Raw genomic sequence first — 13,095 nt, forward strand, 5'->3', positions numbered from 1 at the left:
AATTCAAGATGTAGATATAAAACTGTCAACATGACGTTTTTTACGCAGAACCAGTTCAAAATCTGCGTTAGAATTGAAAAGTTCCAATTCACATGTACGTACGTCAAATGTAGGAAGTCTTTTATAATGTCTTTTTAGTCCTTTATCTCAGCAGAGTTTGAGACGTCGTGGCTGTCTTCACTGTAGAAACCCTGTTTTTTGACACAGAGCCTTCGCCGACAAAAGCTGATCAATGAAGTGTCCTTTATTTCATTAGTTTGATGAGTGACCATTATTGAGATGTGCAGCCGCAGCAGCAGGAGGAGGAGGAAGCCACAAAGAGGTCGATTGAAGGCTTCGCTCAGCACATCAGAACAGCATCGGTCCATACTTTTATGGCGTATAAATAGAAGGGGACATTCAGTTGGACGTGGAAAGGGGGAGGCAGGAGGTTTTCAATCGATGTGCATCTTCTCGGCCTTTCACATTTGATCATGTTCAGTTTTGGCGGCTTTGATGTGTATTTGATCTGCAGGTTATAATGCGATCAGAGACAAATGTGTTCGGGCAAATGAATGTGGAGATCAAAGCGGGCTGCACTCAGCCGACGCCACCGTCACAACAAAAGCTGCCTGCTGTCGAACACGCTGGCATCCAAATGCAGACCGGTCGGAGAAGTGCATGTTTGCAGAGGGGGATGTTTTCTCAGCATGATGCTCGCACGCACTCATCTTTATGATTCACGCTTTAATTCCGCAGATGTTTATTGTAAACGTTCACATCGTGAGGCCACTTTCTTGCTCCTTTTTTCTACTCATTTAACCATGCGGTTAATAGAATCACGACTCCTCTTTTTGCCTTATTGCTTCTAGCCATTCTTCCCTTGTTTCTACAGCTCATCTTCTTGGCCTCATCTTTCAAGCTACAATTCCTCGCCTTGCTCAGCTAGTTCCTCTCATCTTTGTTGCTTGTAGCAAAAGGAAATAATGACTTTGTCTAACCTTCTGGTGTCGGTGCTCCAGTAAATGGAGTCGCAAACCCCTTTTATTTTCAGCCACCACTTCCTGTTTCTGCCCTGCTTTCTGGAGCATTACAGAGGTCGGACATGGCCAGGGCTGCGCTGCTGATGCTGCGCGCCCAACTTCTCCAGTTGGCTGCGGAGCTTTAAAGGTTCTTAACCCCAGAAACGTGCAGCGGGTTTTCTTTAGTTGCACTCTTCTCTCCATCATCCCCCATTGTTTATTTAGCATCGCCAGGATATACTAACAATATTCATTTTTCAGATCATGATCTGACTTTCACACCTCCCACCCGGAAATTTCATATTAATACCATGACATTACCCTCGAAAGGTTGTGTTTGTTGCTGTTGTTAATCGATTCCATTAATAATTTTTGTTGTTTTTTGATTCTCTTTTCTATCCTCTAACTTTGCAAACCCACTTCCTGTTCTGCCAGATTAGATCAGATCAGATTAGGTTTGCTCTAGATGCTGTCTTGACTTCAGCACTACTAAAAACATTCCAGCTGTAGAGGTGAGTTAGCGCTGTCATTGTTCCCTGCCACTTGTGGCTGCAGTTATGCAGTAATCCTTCTCATGCTTATCTCTGACTCCCATGAAGAGACAGGACTCCTGCTAATCCAGACGTGCCGCCAACTTTAAATTCTATTCGGACGGAGCACCATTCATACATGAAGACAGCATTGTTGTGTATTATTTTTTCTTTCAGTTTCATTACACATGTGTGCCTGTGTCTGCTTTTGAGTCCTCTGCATCTATAACCATCACAAACATGACTTTATTTTTAATGTGATCCACTCATCTTTTATCACGAGAGGTTAAGAAGAGAGTGCGGACAGGGAGATGAGTAGTGCAAATGAGAAAGTTTCATCAGACAGTGGTGGTCATTGTGTAAGAGTTTAGAGAGTCAGAGGAGTCAGAGACAAAGATGCTAAAGAGTGACTAGAAAGAACAAGTTCAGAAATGAGGCTTGGGAACAAAGTTTGGCCAGATGGTTTGGGCTCGTGAGAAGGAAAGAGAATCTTGGACAAAGAATGGCAGAGATGTAGGACACACAGAGGAATGGTGTGGTCAAGATGGTCTTCGGTGGAGGACTCATTTTGCCAACCCCTGATGGGGAATTCCATCGTGACATGTAGTGTTTTTATGATCGACAGTATTGAGCTCATCCTCTTTATTCTCCATGGAGCCGCTGAGGAAGACGGTTCTGCTTTTACCTTATAATGACGATGACTCCATCAAAGACGTTGTAGGGGTTCCTCAGGTAGTTAAAGGAGCCGAATGCAGTGATTTTCAGAATCATCTCCAGGGAAAACATGCTGGTGAAGACGATGTTGCAGATCTCCAGAACATTAGTGAGTTCCTCTGGCTGACGCAGCACATGAAACAAGTCAAATGGAAAGAAAAGAAATTACTTCCATGAAAGAAAAGGAGGGGGGAAGATGTGAAAACAGCTCATTAACATTTAAGCTTGCCGCACATGGAGCAAACCAGGGCGAGGGGGTGGGGACCAGGTCGACTAAAGGCAATGTTTAACCCTTGCTACTGTTGAACTACTTCACCTGACCAATAGAGTTCTGTGGTCAACTGCAAGACAAAATACAGAGGCCTACGTCCATTACAATTACAAAAAAGGCTACAAAGAATTTTGCATTTTTGAATGAATAATAAAGTAGAAAACATGCTCAGGTGGATCTATGCTACGGTCAAGGTGGAGACAAGCGCGGGGTGCAAGACCAATAGCTAAGCCGAGGCCAAACCGAATACAGCATAGAGAAGCACAAACACACACGTTTATTTCTTGCAGCAAAACAAACACTAGTCATTTTTTACTTAATAAATCAGGAACTGTAGTGCTTTGAAGAAACTAGTGGTTTGTTCTGTACTGAGATTAGTCACAGATTCTTTCTCTTGGTCTTGGACTTGACTCAGTCTCGGGTCCACAAAGACTTGGTCCTGATCGCTCGACAATATTACTACATACCTCTGTTTATATCACACCCTTTATTTGCGAGGCGTCTTCTGGAGTTTACCACTCTGTCCTTTTAAATCCCCATTCCCTCCATCTTCATCACACCTGGCTGAACAACCGACAACCAAAATGTCTCTTCTTAACCCGTGTAACCTTCGGCAAAACCGCCGACTCCCTGAACCTGGCTAAGATGGCATCATGAGAACATCCGACTCCTTCAATAAAAGACTGATCCCGAAAAGAGTGCCAAATTAATATTGACAGAATGTTCTGAAGAGACCAAGCCAAAGCCCCATCAAAGATCTCTGGAGAGACCTGGTCCACCATAGACATCCAGGTATCTGGAAGTGCAAGAAAAGGCCATGCCATGCCATGATGTCAGCAGGGATGAGCAAGTGTGCGTCCAACATCACAGTAGCGGCCTCGGTAGTAGCAGTACTTGAACCTGGGGCTAGCTTTCCCTCACAAGACGACAGATTAGGACACGAGAACCAGCAAAGTACCTCCAAATGGCATAATCAGGCTGACTCGATATCTTCGAGAAAAAAGAAGGAGAGTGAAAAGACTTGGACACGACCTTCAAATCAGCACTTTTCACTTTCCTCTAGACTACAAAGGCATCTGACATTTCCGCATCCAAAAACAAACAAGCTCTTCCCTGTTCTTCCTGCACATTTACATATCGGCAAACATACAGAGAGAGAGAGAGAGAGCGTGGCGGATGTCTGCGTGCTTCTGTGTGTGGCTGTGCTAATGAGTGTTTAGCAGTGTGAAAACACCAGCTAATGATGCATGGCCAGCAGCCTTGGTAATGATGTGAGGGATGACCACTGTTTGCAGACCAGCCAAACAGCTCAGCGGCCCCTGGAGATCCATTCCCCACATCTCATTAACACAGACCTGGGAACAGCTCTTGTGAAGGGTGCGTTCAGGAAGCAGACAACGGAAATGGAGTTGGGAGGAGGCAACGCTGCTGCGGAATATTTAGTGCATTCGAAGGGCTAAGAAGGAACTCAAACTGGCCCTCAAACCCCTCAACACTCAAGCCCCAACACTAATTCACCGTTTATTAGCGGCGCTGATTTGAAATTGTGCGATGGTCTGCAAGTGTGCTGCCGCATAATTCCAATCTGATAATGAAACATTTGTTTGCCATGAATACATGAATACAGATGGTGGGGCGTAAACATGCTGACGCACCCGTTCATGAATCATGTGGGCCGTCATAGTTTTATGTCTTGTAATAACAACACAATTACACAAACCAAAGTGGTCTGTTTCTATTGCTGTTTCTACTATGGAGGAGTTTAAGGTTGTTGGGATAAGTTTAAAAAATGCCGGCGTCAGCCGAACCCTGTCCCTAACTGTGCAGTCTCCAGAAAACACCATCCCAGAGCAGAGGCTAATGAGGTGACAGGAGAACCACGAGCTCCGCGAGTCTCTTTTGTATTTTGCCTTCTTCTTAATTTGAGAGCTTACAGACCAGCACGGAGGCTCTTTTTGACTCTATGGGTCGACTTTGTCAGTAGTGCACGGCAGCTATGGAGATGTCGAGTGTGGGTCTTATTTTAAATGCTTGTTTTAATTGAAAGTGAAAGGACCTTCACCATCAGATGAGCTCCTCTCCGAGCAAAAACAGCCAGAGGGGAAAACACAATGGAACAATAGTAGATACACGTACAGCAGCATTCATATGGGCTGTAATTATGTCTGCTATTTAGAGTCACAACCAAGAGCTTGTCCCGGAGGCATGTCCCATCTCTCGACAAAGACGTGTGACAAATCTGACAAAACTGTGCCGAGATCCAGATCTGGAAAACCACCAAAATGTAGTCATCACTTCACCAAAAATAAGGCAGAGGTTGTAGGACTCCCCTCGGTTCTGAAGAAAGTATTGCGGTGACACTGAGATCCAGGAGGTGCATTACAGAGCATAGAGTTTCTGCGCATCTGGATTCACCAGGATTCACACAAGGACAAGTGTTGGTGATCTATGGGCATTTAAAGGGAACAATAAGCCAAGGTACAGTGGTACCTCGGTTCTCGACCACAATCCGTTCCAGACGGCCGTTCGAGAAGCGATTTGTTCGAAATCTGCAATGAATGGAAAAAGAAAGAATGCGTTCCAAGCCTTAAAACAGTCTTTTGTAGGAGTGAATGTAGAGTGTCTGCTGCAGGTGGCTGTTCCTCTATGTGTGTGGCCGCTGCATGTGGGAGGGGTTGCCGAGTGAGTGAGGTCTCTCCAGAAGTGAAGAGGTGCCCGGTGCGTGTCCAGCTCTGAATGTGCGCTTCTGTGCAGTTTGGCTGTGACAAAGTCATAAACCAAGTCACGCTCTGTCCCAGACTGGCCTCCTCCCTGTCCCAGCTCCAGCCCACAACAGGACATCAAACCCTGGAGTGAGCGCTCCAGCACCTCCCCTGTGACACTCTACCACGGTCCAGTGCGGAGACAGGAAAGGCTTTACACCTCAGTATGAAGAAAAAACAATCGATATACACAGCGTTGTACACAATAACAAAGCGCCTCGTGGGTCAGCTGATCGGTCCGCGCACGTTATGTTTTTTCCGGCGTTTTTCGGGGGCGTTCGAGTTCTGGATTTTCATTCGAAATCTGAAGCAAAAAAATCTCGAAATTTTTGTTCGAACTCCGATTTGTTCGAAGTCCGGGACTCTAGAAAACCGAGGTACCACTGTATTTGGTCACACGTTATTTTCCTCACGTGTGGTGCCAAGTAGCATCGTCTTTCACCTGACTGGTGCTGGGTCTGCTCTCGGCAAGCAAGTTTTCCAAGCAGCAATAGCATGTCTGTTGGGGACGGCTAATACTTCCAGTAACCTGACACTTTTGGCCACACGTTGCAGACATTTTGTGTTGCTACAGTTGTGCCAGTGGTTGGTGGAGCCAAGTTCTGTATCGGCAGCAATTAGCTGTGAGCAGTACTGACCAGCTGATCTTAAGAAAAAAGGTGGACAAAAATGGAGTTCCTGAACTACGTAACGTTCCTCACCAACTCCAAATGACGAGACATCCCTCTTCATGTCAGCGGGAAATCTGTCTCCTACCTATCATCTGTTGCTCACAGACCAAGAGGGCAGCTGTCAAACAGGAACTGAATGATTGTTGTGTTGGAACCTGGACAGACAAGGCGCTGGTTTGCTCACCAGCCTGTGTAACAATACGCATTCCATCAGACGATTTCCTCCCCATTAAAGGGGAAAAGTCTGTCTCTGCCTCACACCCTGTCTGTCTCTCTATTTTTAGCCGCTTCATGATGAGAGACGACACACCACTGCGGCATGAGTGAGTGGGTGATGGCTTAGTGAGCGAAAAATATTGATGGAAAGACAAAGCCGACACATGGCACTTTGGAAGAAAAAATATTTGACTCCACGAGTTCCACAGTAAGAAAAGAGGCACAGTGAATTCTGTGGTAGATTTCAAGGCAATAATTCATACCTGCTCATGATGCTCAATACCCATGCTGATGGTATTTATCAGGATGGCAATCATGATTCCTCGGTTGAAGTACTTGCTCTCCACAATACCCCACAGCTTTAGCCTCATTTGGTAACACATCATCCTGCAGTTGCGCTTGGGTCGTTCCTGGGTCTCGGCGTCCTCCTGCCCCCTCCTCTCCTTCTCTTTACCGGCGTCTTTGACATGCTCTTTGTCGCCTTCTTCCAGAGCACCTTCCTCTGCTTTGTCGGTGGCAACACGGACATGTAGCGCCCCGTCTGCGAGGGACACAGCGGCCGCGCACTGGGGGCAGCCCTCAGTGGCAGAGGTGGCGGTGAGTGTTATTGGCTCGGCATGGTCGGGTCTGTTATGGTGAGGACATGGTGGGCCTGAGATAGTGAAGTGGCAAAACAAGAGAGGGAGTTTGAGAGAATCCCAAACATACGAAGAGTATTACCATGGTAGTCAAGGACAAATCGCTCAGCATGACAAACCGTGTTTCAGTACGGCCCTCCGCTCAGGTGCTCCCCCTCTTCCATTGGTCCGTCTCTCTCTGTTGTCGCCTCTTCGGCCTCTCCCGACGCCGCGGAAACCACGTGGCTTCCCCCGGAGGGCGTTAAAGAAATTAGCAGTCTGTCTCTTGGCCTTCCGGATAAAGTGGCACACCAGCTGGAACAGCTCTTCGTAGCAGTCTCCCGGTTCGCTAGCCAGAGTGGAGGAGGATGAGCGCTGCGCTCGCTGTTCTTGCATCAGCTGATGCTCCCGCTGCTTGGTCTCGGAAAACTGAGTGGCGATGACGACCAGGCAGAGATTAATCATGAAGAAGGAACCCACCTACAGGAGCACAAAATAAATAACACGATAATAAGAGCGGGACTTTTTCTTGGTTTCAGGAGAACTGAGTCAAGCTGTACTTTTCAGATGGCAATTTGGTGCGGTAAATTGACTCCTGCTGCAAACAGAAATGTAATTACAGAGCAAATAATAGCGTAAATTAATTGATTCACAGTGACAGGCTGAAAAATTCCAGGCGCAAAATGAGATAATTAGCAGTATTGAATAAGAGCGGAGACAACTGCATGTCGAAATCTCTTGACTAGACAGTGATCGATAGCAATTGTTCAGCCAGATGACCCCCCCCTCTGCTCCCTACGTGAACCCCAGCACATGTGTCAAAGTAAGTCACTGTGTGTTTAGTGTGCAGAGAAGCGATTCATCGATCCGGAGGGGAGATTTGTGGTCGGGGTTTCAGCGTTCAAACTCGCTCTCTTGACTCGGTGGGCATTCACCGCCGTTCAGCACGCTCACTGATGCCATCAAATATTTATGCTCACACTCCACTGGAATACAATCGGACTAGAGCGTGTGTGTACAACAGCACAACAGGCTTTTTGCCATGGACAATTCTTCATGGAAAAACAGACTGTTCAGTCAAAACCTGAACATTACGGATGAACGCCTTATTTCGTCACGACTTCCTCTTCTCACCCGAGTCTGTGTTCCCTGGTTCAGAAGGTAGAAGGAGGAGACACCAGAAGGTGAACCTTCCAACGTAATGTACAGCCTCCCTTATGTTCTGGAAGTTCTTGTGCGCCGACTACTTAATGGACCTTTATAATGTTGCCCTGGTTTCGTGTGAGCCTTGGAGTTGCCAGTCGGCAAAGCAAAGCAGCCCACACTTGATTCACAATCACAATCCGAATCAGCTTTATTGCCATGGTCAGCGGGGATCCCACCAACTAGGAAATTGCTTTGAAATAACGTGCTGCCATGAACAAAAACCAAATAACGAGAAGTAACAAATAAATACATAACCCACAAACTAGGGCTGATCAAAAATTCATCATTCTGACGGCCGAGGGGAAGAAGCTGTTCCTGTGACGGGAGGTTCTGGTGTGAATTTCCATCCTGCCAGAGGGACAAACAGTCCATGACCAGGGTGAGAAGGGTCAACTCTGATCCCACCTGCACGTCTCCGGATTCTCCTCAGAAGCTCTCCATACTTTTTCTTGGGCAAATCTTCGGCGACGTCAACCACATAAAATTTAAATAATAATCAAAATAAAAATAAAGACACGACAGTTGAAGAGTGTTTCCGTTCCGCCACGGAGTGCAACACTTTTCAAATCAAACAAAGCAATGTGTTCTGAGGAACACAACAAAACCAGCCCTCCCTCACATCACAGACTCGGCTCCCTATTCAATTTCACACACTTTATCCGCATAAATCATGACTCTCTTCAACTTCACAAGCCTGGCGCTCTCAGACTGACTCGTGTTTCTCCGCTCAGTGTTGTGCTGCACAGAGTCACGTAATTAAAACGCTTCTGATCCGCCTGTCAGGGAGGCACGCACGAGCGCAGATATGGACAGGTTCGCGCACGTTCCAGCGCTGACACCATTTCATGAGACTTGAAATGAGCTCAAGCACGTCAGCCTGTCAAAAATGTCTGTAAAACAGGGAGGGATTTTTTTTATTCTAAAGGATGAATGTCATTAGAAGAAATATGAAATGTAAACATGAAAGACATGTTCTCCAATTTTACACTGAGCTTCATAAGCAATTAGAAAACTTAGTTTTTCTGATATAGCAAACTTCTCCACCATTGTTGTCGTGAACTGACTAGGGAAAAGAATGTTCACACCAAACGTGACTGCATGGACAAGCACACCAGTAGTCACCAGTTTGTGTGATCAAAGGGAAATCCCTCTGACTTTCAAGTTAAAAAGGTAGGTCAATCTGATGTGGGCACATCGATGTCAAAATGGTGGGTACCAAATGTGTTCTGGGCTGCTGCCTTAAGGATATCAACATCTATTTTTTTTTCTCTCGAGTAAATTCAATTTCAAATGAGTATCATTTTAGGGCACTATTTGTTTTTATTTACAAAAGACAATACGTTTATCAGACCAATAAGTAGGATGGACAGAAACCTTCGAAAATGATCTGACAACAACAAAGATCTTCTTTTGTTGATACATTCACTCATGAGCAGTTTTTATAGATCAAATTGTAGCCGCAGGATGCAACATTGTCTTTAGGTGGCTGCCCTGGATGCATTTGATACTTGGAGCAGATCGAAGATCCAGAATTGTAGCCTTGTATTGACTGTTGTTGCTGTTTAGTGCAGGTAGGAGCTACCGGCAATGTGGATCGGGAATTCCACTTTCTTCTGTTCCACTTCTTCTTGACACATTTTCTCCCTCTGCATATGTCACAACAATCTGGGATAGGATTGGTTCACACGTGGGACCATCAGATGTTTTAACTTCAGCCTTCACCTACTACACGTCGCATGAAACTCGCTGAAGCTTGTTGCCCCACACGTGGCACATGCCCCGCTCCAATATGGTGGCACAACATTAGCTGTACTGCATTCATGCCTCACAATTGACTTTGCAATGTAGCAAACTGGTCACTATCGTTGCACAGATTGCTTGTGGTGAACATACTAAGAATGTGATGTGAGAGTTGTGAGGATTCATAAAATTGATTCAGAAGCTTGTTTTTTTTCTGAAAAGGTCATCTGGGCGGTCGACCATTTTTAGCTTCTTAGTCATGAGGAGTGGTTTTGCTTTACAACAATAAACTGTAATAATCATTGTAATGTAGCAGGTCGTAGAAGTCCTTTTTTGTGCCCAGCTTGTCCTTGTGTGTGTCGACAATCTTGGGGTTCGTATGCATGCGTGTGCTCCTCCATGACTGGGAATAATCAGGCGAGCCAATGCTACATGAGTGATGTTTGGTCCACAGCCTGGGGAGCCACTATAGGAGGGACCAAAGGGTGGAGGGGGGGAGACTGAGCCTCGATGTTAAACCAATGAGTTGTCATCCACAAAACGTTTCTCAAAGACTGGGAATAATGTTACATATTATATTATTATATATAAAGTTGCATCACATGTCCAAGGTGCCACAAGGGTCAGCTTGTGACCTGATAGCAGGACTTGTCTGGGTGTCGGCCAACCTCAGCAGCCACTGCAGGCTGGGAACAACCAAAAGGGGGCCACAGTTTTTGGCGGGCAGAACTGGATAGCACTCAGATAGTGAGTACTCGATGTAAGTCAGTCAATAGAACACTAGGACTGGAACACAATAATATTGGGGCACTCTTTTGGGGACTGGAGTGTAAGCCTTAGTGGCACCAATCCAGCGACAGATAAAGCGTGCTGTGGTTGTGAACTTACGATAATTAGCAGGATGAAGTAGATGAAGTTGTAGAAAGAATGAGCGTCCATCACGTAGTACATGATCTCCACCCAACCCTCCAGTGTGATGACCTGAAACAGAGACATTTATACACAGATCCATGATGCAACAAGTCATTCCCTTGTAGAACATGAGACTGTAAAATGCATTGTTTTCACATTTCAGAATACTTTTAGTAACCAAAGCAAAAAACAACAAAAAATTGTGGTTAGTAGTGAGCAACAACGGCTATAGACAAGGAACACTTGGGTTCAAATCCCAGTGTTTGGACCTTTGAAAAGCTACTTGCTGGTCCATTGTTTGGATTAAAGCATCAGCTGAATTCTATGTGATACAAGCAGAGAATTCACCTGGAATATGACAATCCATGCGTAGGCAATGTTGTCGAAGTTGATGGCCCCCTTATGAGGGTTTCGGTATCCCGTGTGACACCTGGTATAATACTGATTCCAGTTCACGCACAGTCCTGCCACGCTGAAGCTACCGTTGGCCAGGGGCTCCGGACTCAGACCCAGTGACTGGCGGTACAGGGCGTCGTCTTTGTCCAGGCAGCACGTCCGTCCTCCTTCACGTCGCGCCGGGACGTCGGCGCACGACATGATGCCGTTGTCGACGGGCAGGGAGCAGATGAACGGCCTCTCGTCATCCTCGTCGGCCATGTAGTAGGGCCGGGGCAAGCTGATCCCTGATGTTCTGCCGAGGAGATGTAGGACAACGTGAGCAGAATGTGGTGTTTGTGACGCCTCCACGCTGAAAAAAACGATAAAAATAAGGGCCTAGATGTGTCTAGACGATCAAAGTACCGACAAAGTGGGTGCAAAATAAGTAGAAATTTGAGTCAGTGAAACATCAGACAAGATCTACCACACTGTTGGCGTTCGTCTTCTTGTTGGACACGTCGCTGCTGAACCTGGCTATTAGTGAGCCTGAAATTCATGCCTATTAAACAGTCCACTGGAGGAGATCAGAGCATTCAGTCTCCCTTTTAAGAAAGTCATTGTTAAGGTTAAGGCTGTAGATAATTGTCCTCCCTCGCCACCAACTCCAAACTACAACACGAGAAACACTCTTGAAGCATAAACACTGTCTTTCCTATGTTTGATTTTCCGTTGCATTCAAGCACGAAACCAACTACTGTCAATGTATGTAGGTCATGAAATCAATCTAGTCTAATGGAGTTAAATTCATTTTTGGTCGACTTTTGGTTGGTGAATACTGTTTTGAACGAATGGCATTCATGTAAAGCCCTATGGACCACATGAATTTGGCCCCTGGACCTCGAGTTTGACACCTGCCTGAGAAGCTCCAGAAGACAGTCAAAGCTCCACAACTCACTGAACAGAACCTTGACATCCTAACCTTAGGGACGGAAAAGGTGAAAGTTCCGACTGTCAAAACATTTAAATCTAAAGAGAATCTGGACTGTGCTTCATGAAGCATCTCAGTAGTGAGAAGCACACGCTGGTGAGGCCTCCCCAGAGCAAGGGGCAGACTAAGGTTCAGGACATGCCTCACTGCTAGACTTGGCATTCATGATACGTGGGAAAGTACCGTAGTATTCGGGACCCGTTTCAACCCAGAAAACTACATTATTCATGTACGCAAGGGAGGCATTACAGTCCTCCACAAACCAATGTACCAATGTGTCCAGGACAGAACAGTGCTGAACATCAGAGCTACAACTGCTTTTACACAAAAACACAGCAGTGATTTGGGAGCGATGTTGATTTGCCGGATGAGCGCAGCCAGTGAGCGGTGAAAATGTGTTGGTGTGTGGAAGGCACACAAATGAATGGGTCTTTCCACACGGGTATATCACAGTCACTTTGGTTTATTTTCAGCTCCCTGATGCGCCTGTGTGTGTGTGTGCGTGCGGGTCTGCCCTCGTTCCCAATGTGGAGCCACGGGATTCGCGACGCATAGCTGGAAGTTCGGGTGCAACCGTGCTTTTCAGGGAGCAGAGAGTAAAATGTAGCTGATGAAGCTGAAAAATGTGCATCATATAGTCACCCAGGACGTCGGTGGCTGGAGAGGGGGATGCTGGAATTGTCCACTTATTGAACATACTTCTAGAGGTGGCGACTTGGTGGTACATTGGCGGACCAGAATTTTCATTGGCTCCATGCCAGTGCCAACATGCATGATGGTGGGGCACACTCACCAACATTCACCAAACAGGCAATACAAGAATCGGCACAGGAAAGCTGAATAACTTCCTCAGTAAAACGGAGTAAAAAAATAAAATAAAATCTGACTCGCGGATAACATACCGCACCATCCTGCTGTAAGTGTCTGAGAACATTGCTTCAATCGTGCCGAGATAGTTCAACTAAATATCCCCCATCCATGCTCACCATTCACTCTAAAACCGTGTGCGTCACTCCGAGAATGATAAGACCTCAGCAACCGAGCGTTTTATCTGACTGGACATCAACTGTGTGCCTCTATGCTGGACTG

General features: G+C 46.1%; 1 protein-coding gene across 4 annotated transcripts in view; it reads right to left on the bottom strand.

Annotated features, from left to right (window-relative positions):
- LOC128753508 (voltage-dependent T-type calcium channel subunit alpha-1I-like) overlaps positions 1 to 13,095 on the bottom strand; it is a 167,884-nt gene that overhangs the window by 54,401 nt on the left and 100,388 nt on the right. For all 4 annotated transcript variants that reach the window (XM_053855287.1, XM_053855290.1, XM_053855289.1 and 1 more), the window contains 5 exons: positions 10,989 to 11,331; positions 10,617 to 10,709; positions 6,923 to 7,262; positions 6,429 to 6,817; positions 2,217 to 2,368 (listed from right to left, as the gene is read on the bottom strand). In XM_053855287.1, the coding sequence (XP_053711262.1) occupies positions 2,217 to 2,368; positions 6,429 to 6,817; positions 6,923 to 7,262; positions 10,617 to 10,709; positions 10,989 to 11,331 (1,317 nt within the window). The remainder of the gene's footprint in view (positions 1 to 2,216; positions 2,369 to 6,428; positions 6,818 to 6,922; positions 7,263 to 10,616; positions 10,710 to 10,988; positions 11,332 to 13,095) is intronic.

This window comes from Synchiropus splendidus, chromosome 2, assembly GCF_027744825.2.
Source record: "Synchiropus splendidus isolate RoL2022-P1 chromosome 2, RoL_Sspl_1.0, whole genome shotgun sequence".
NCBI lineage: Eukaryota > Metazoa > Chordata > Actinopteri > Syngnathiformes > Callionymidae > Synchiropus > Synchiropus splendidus.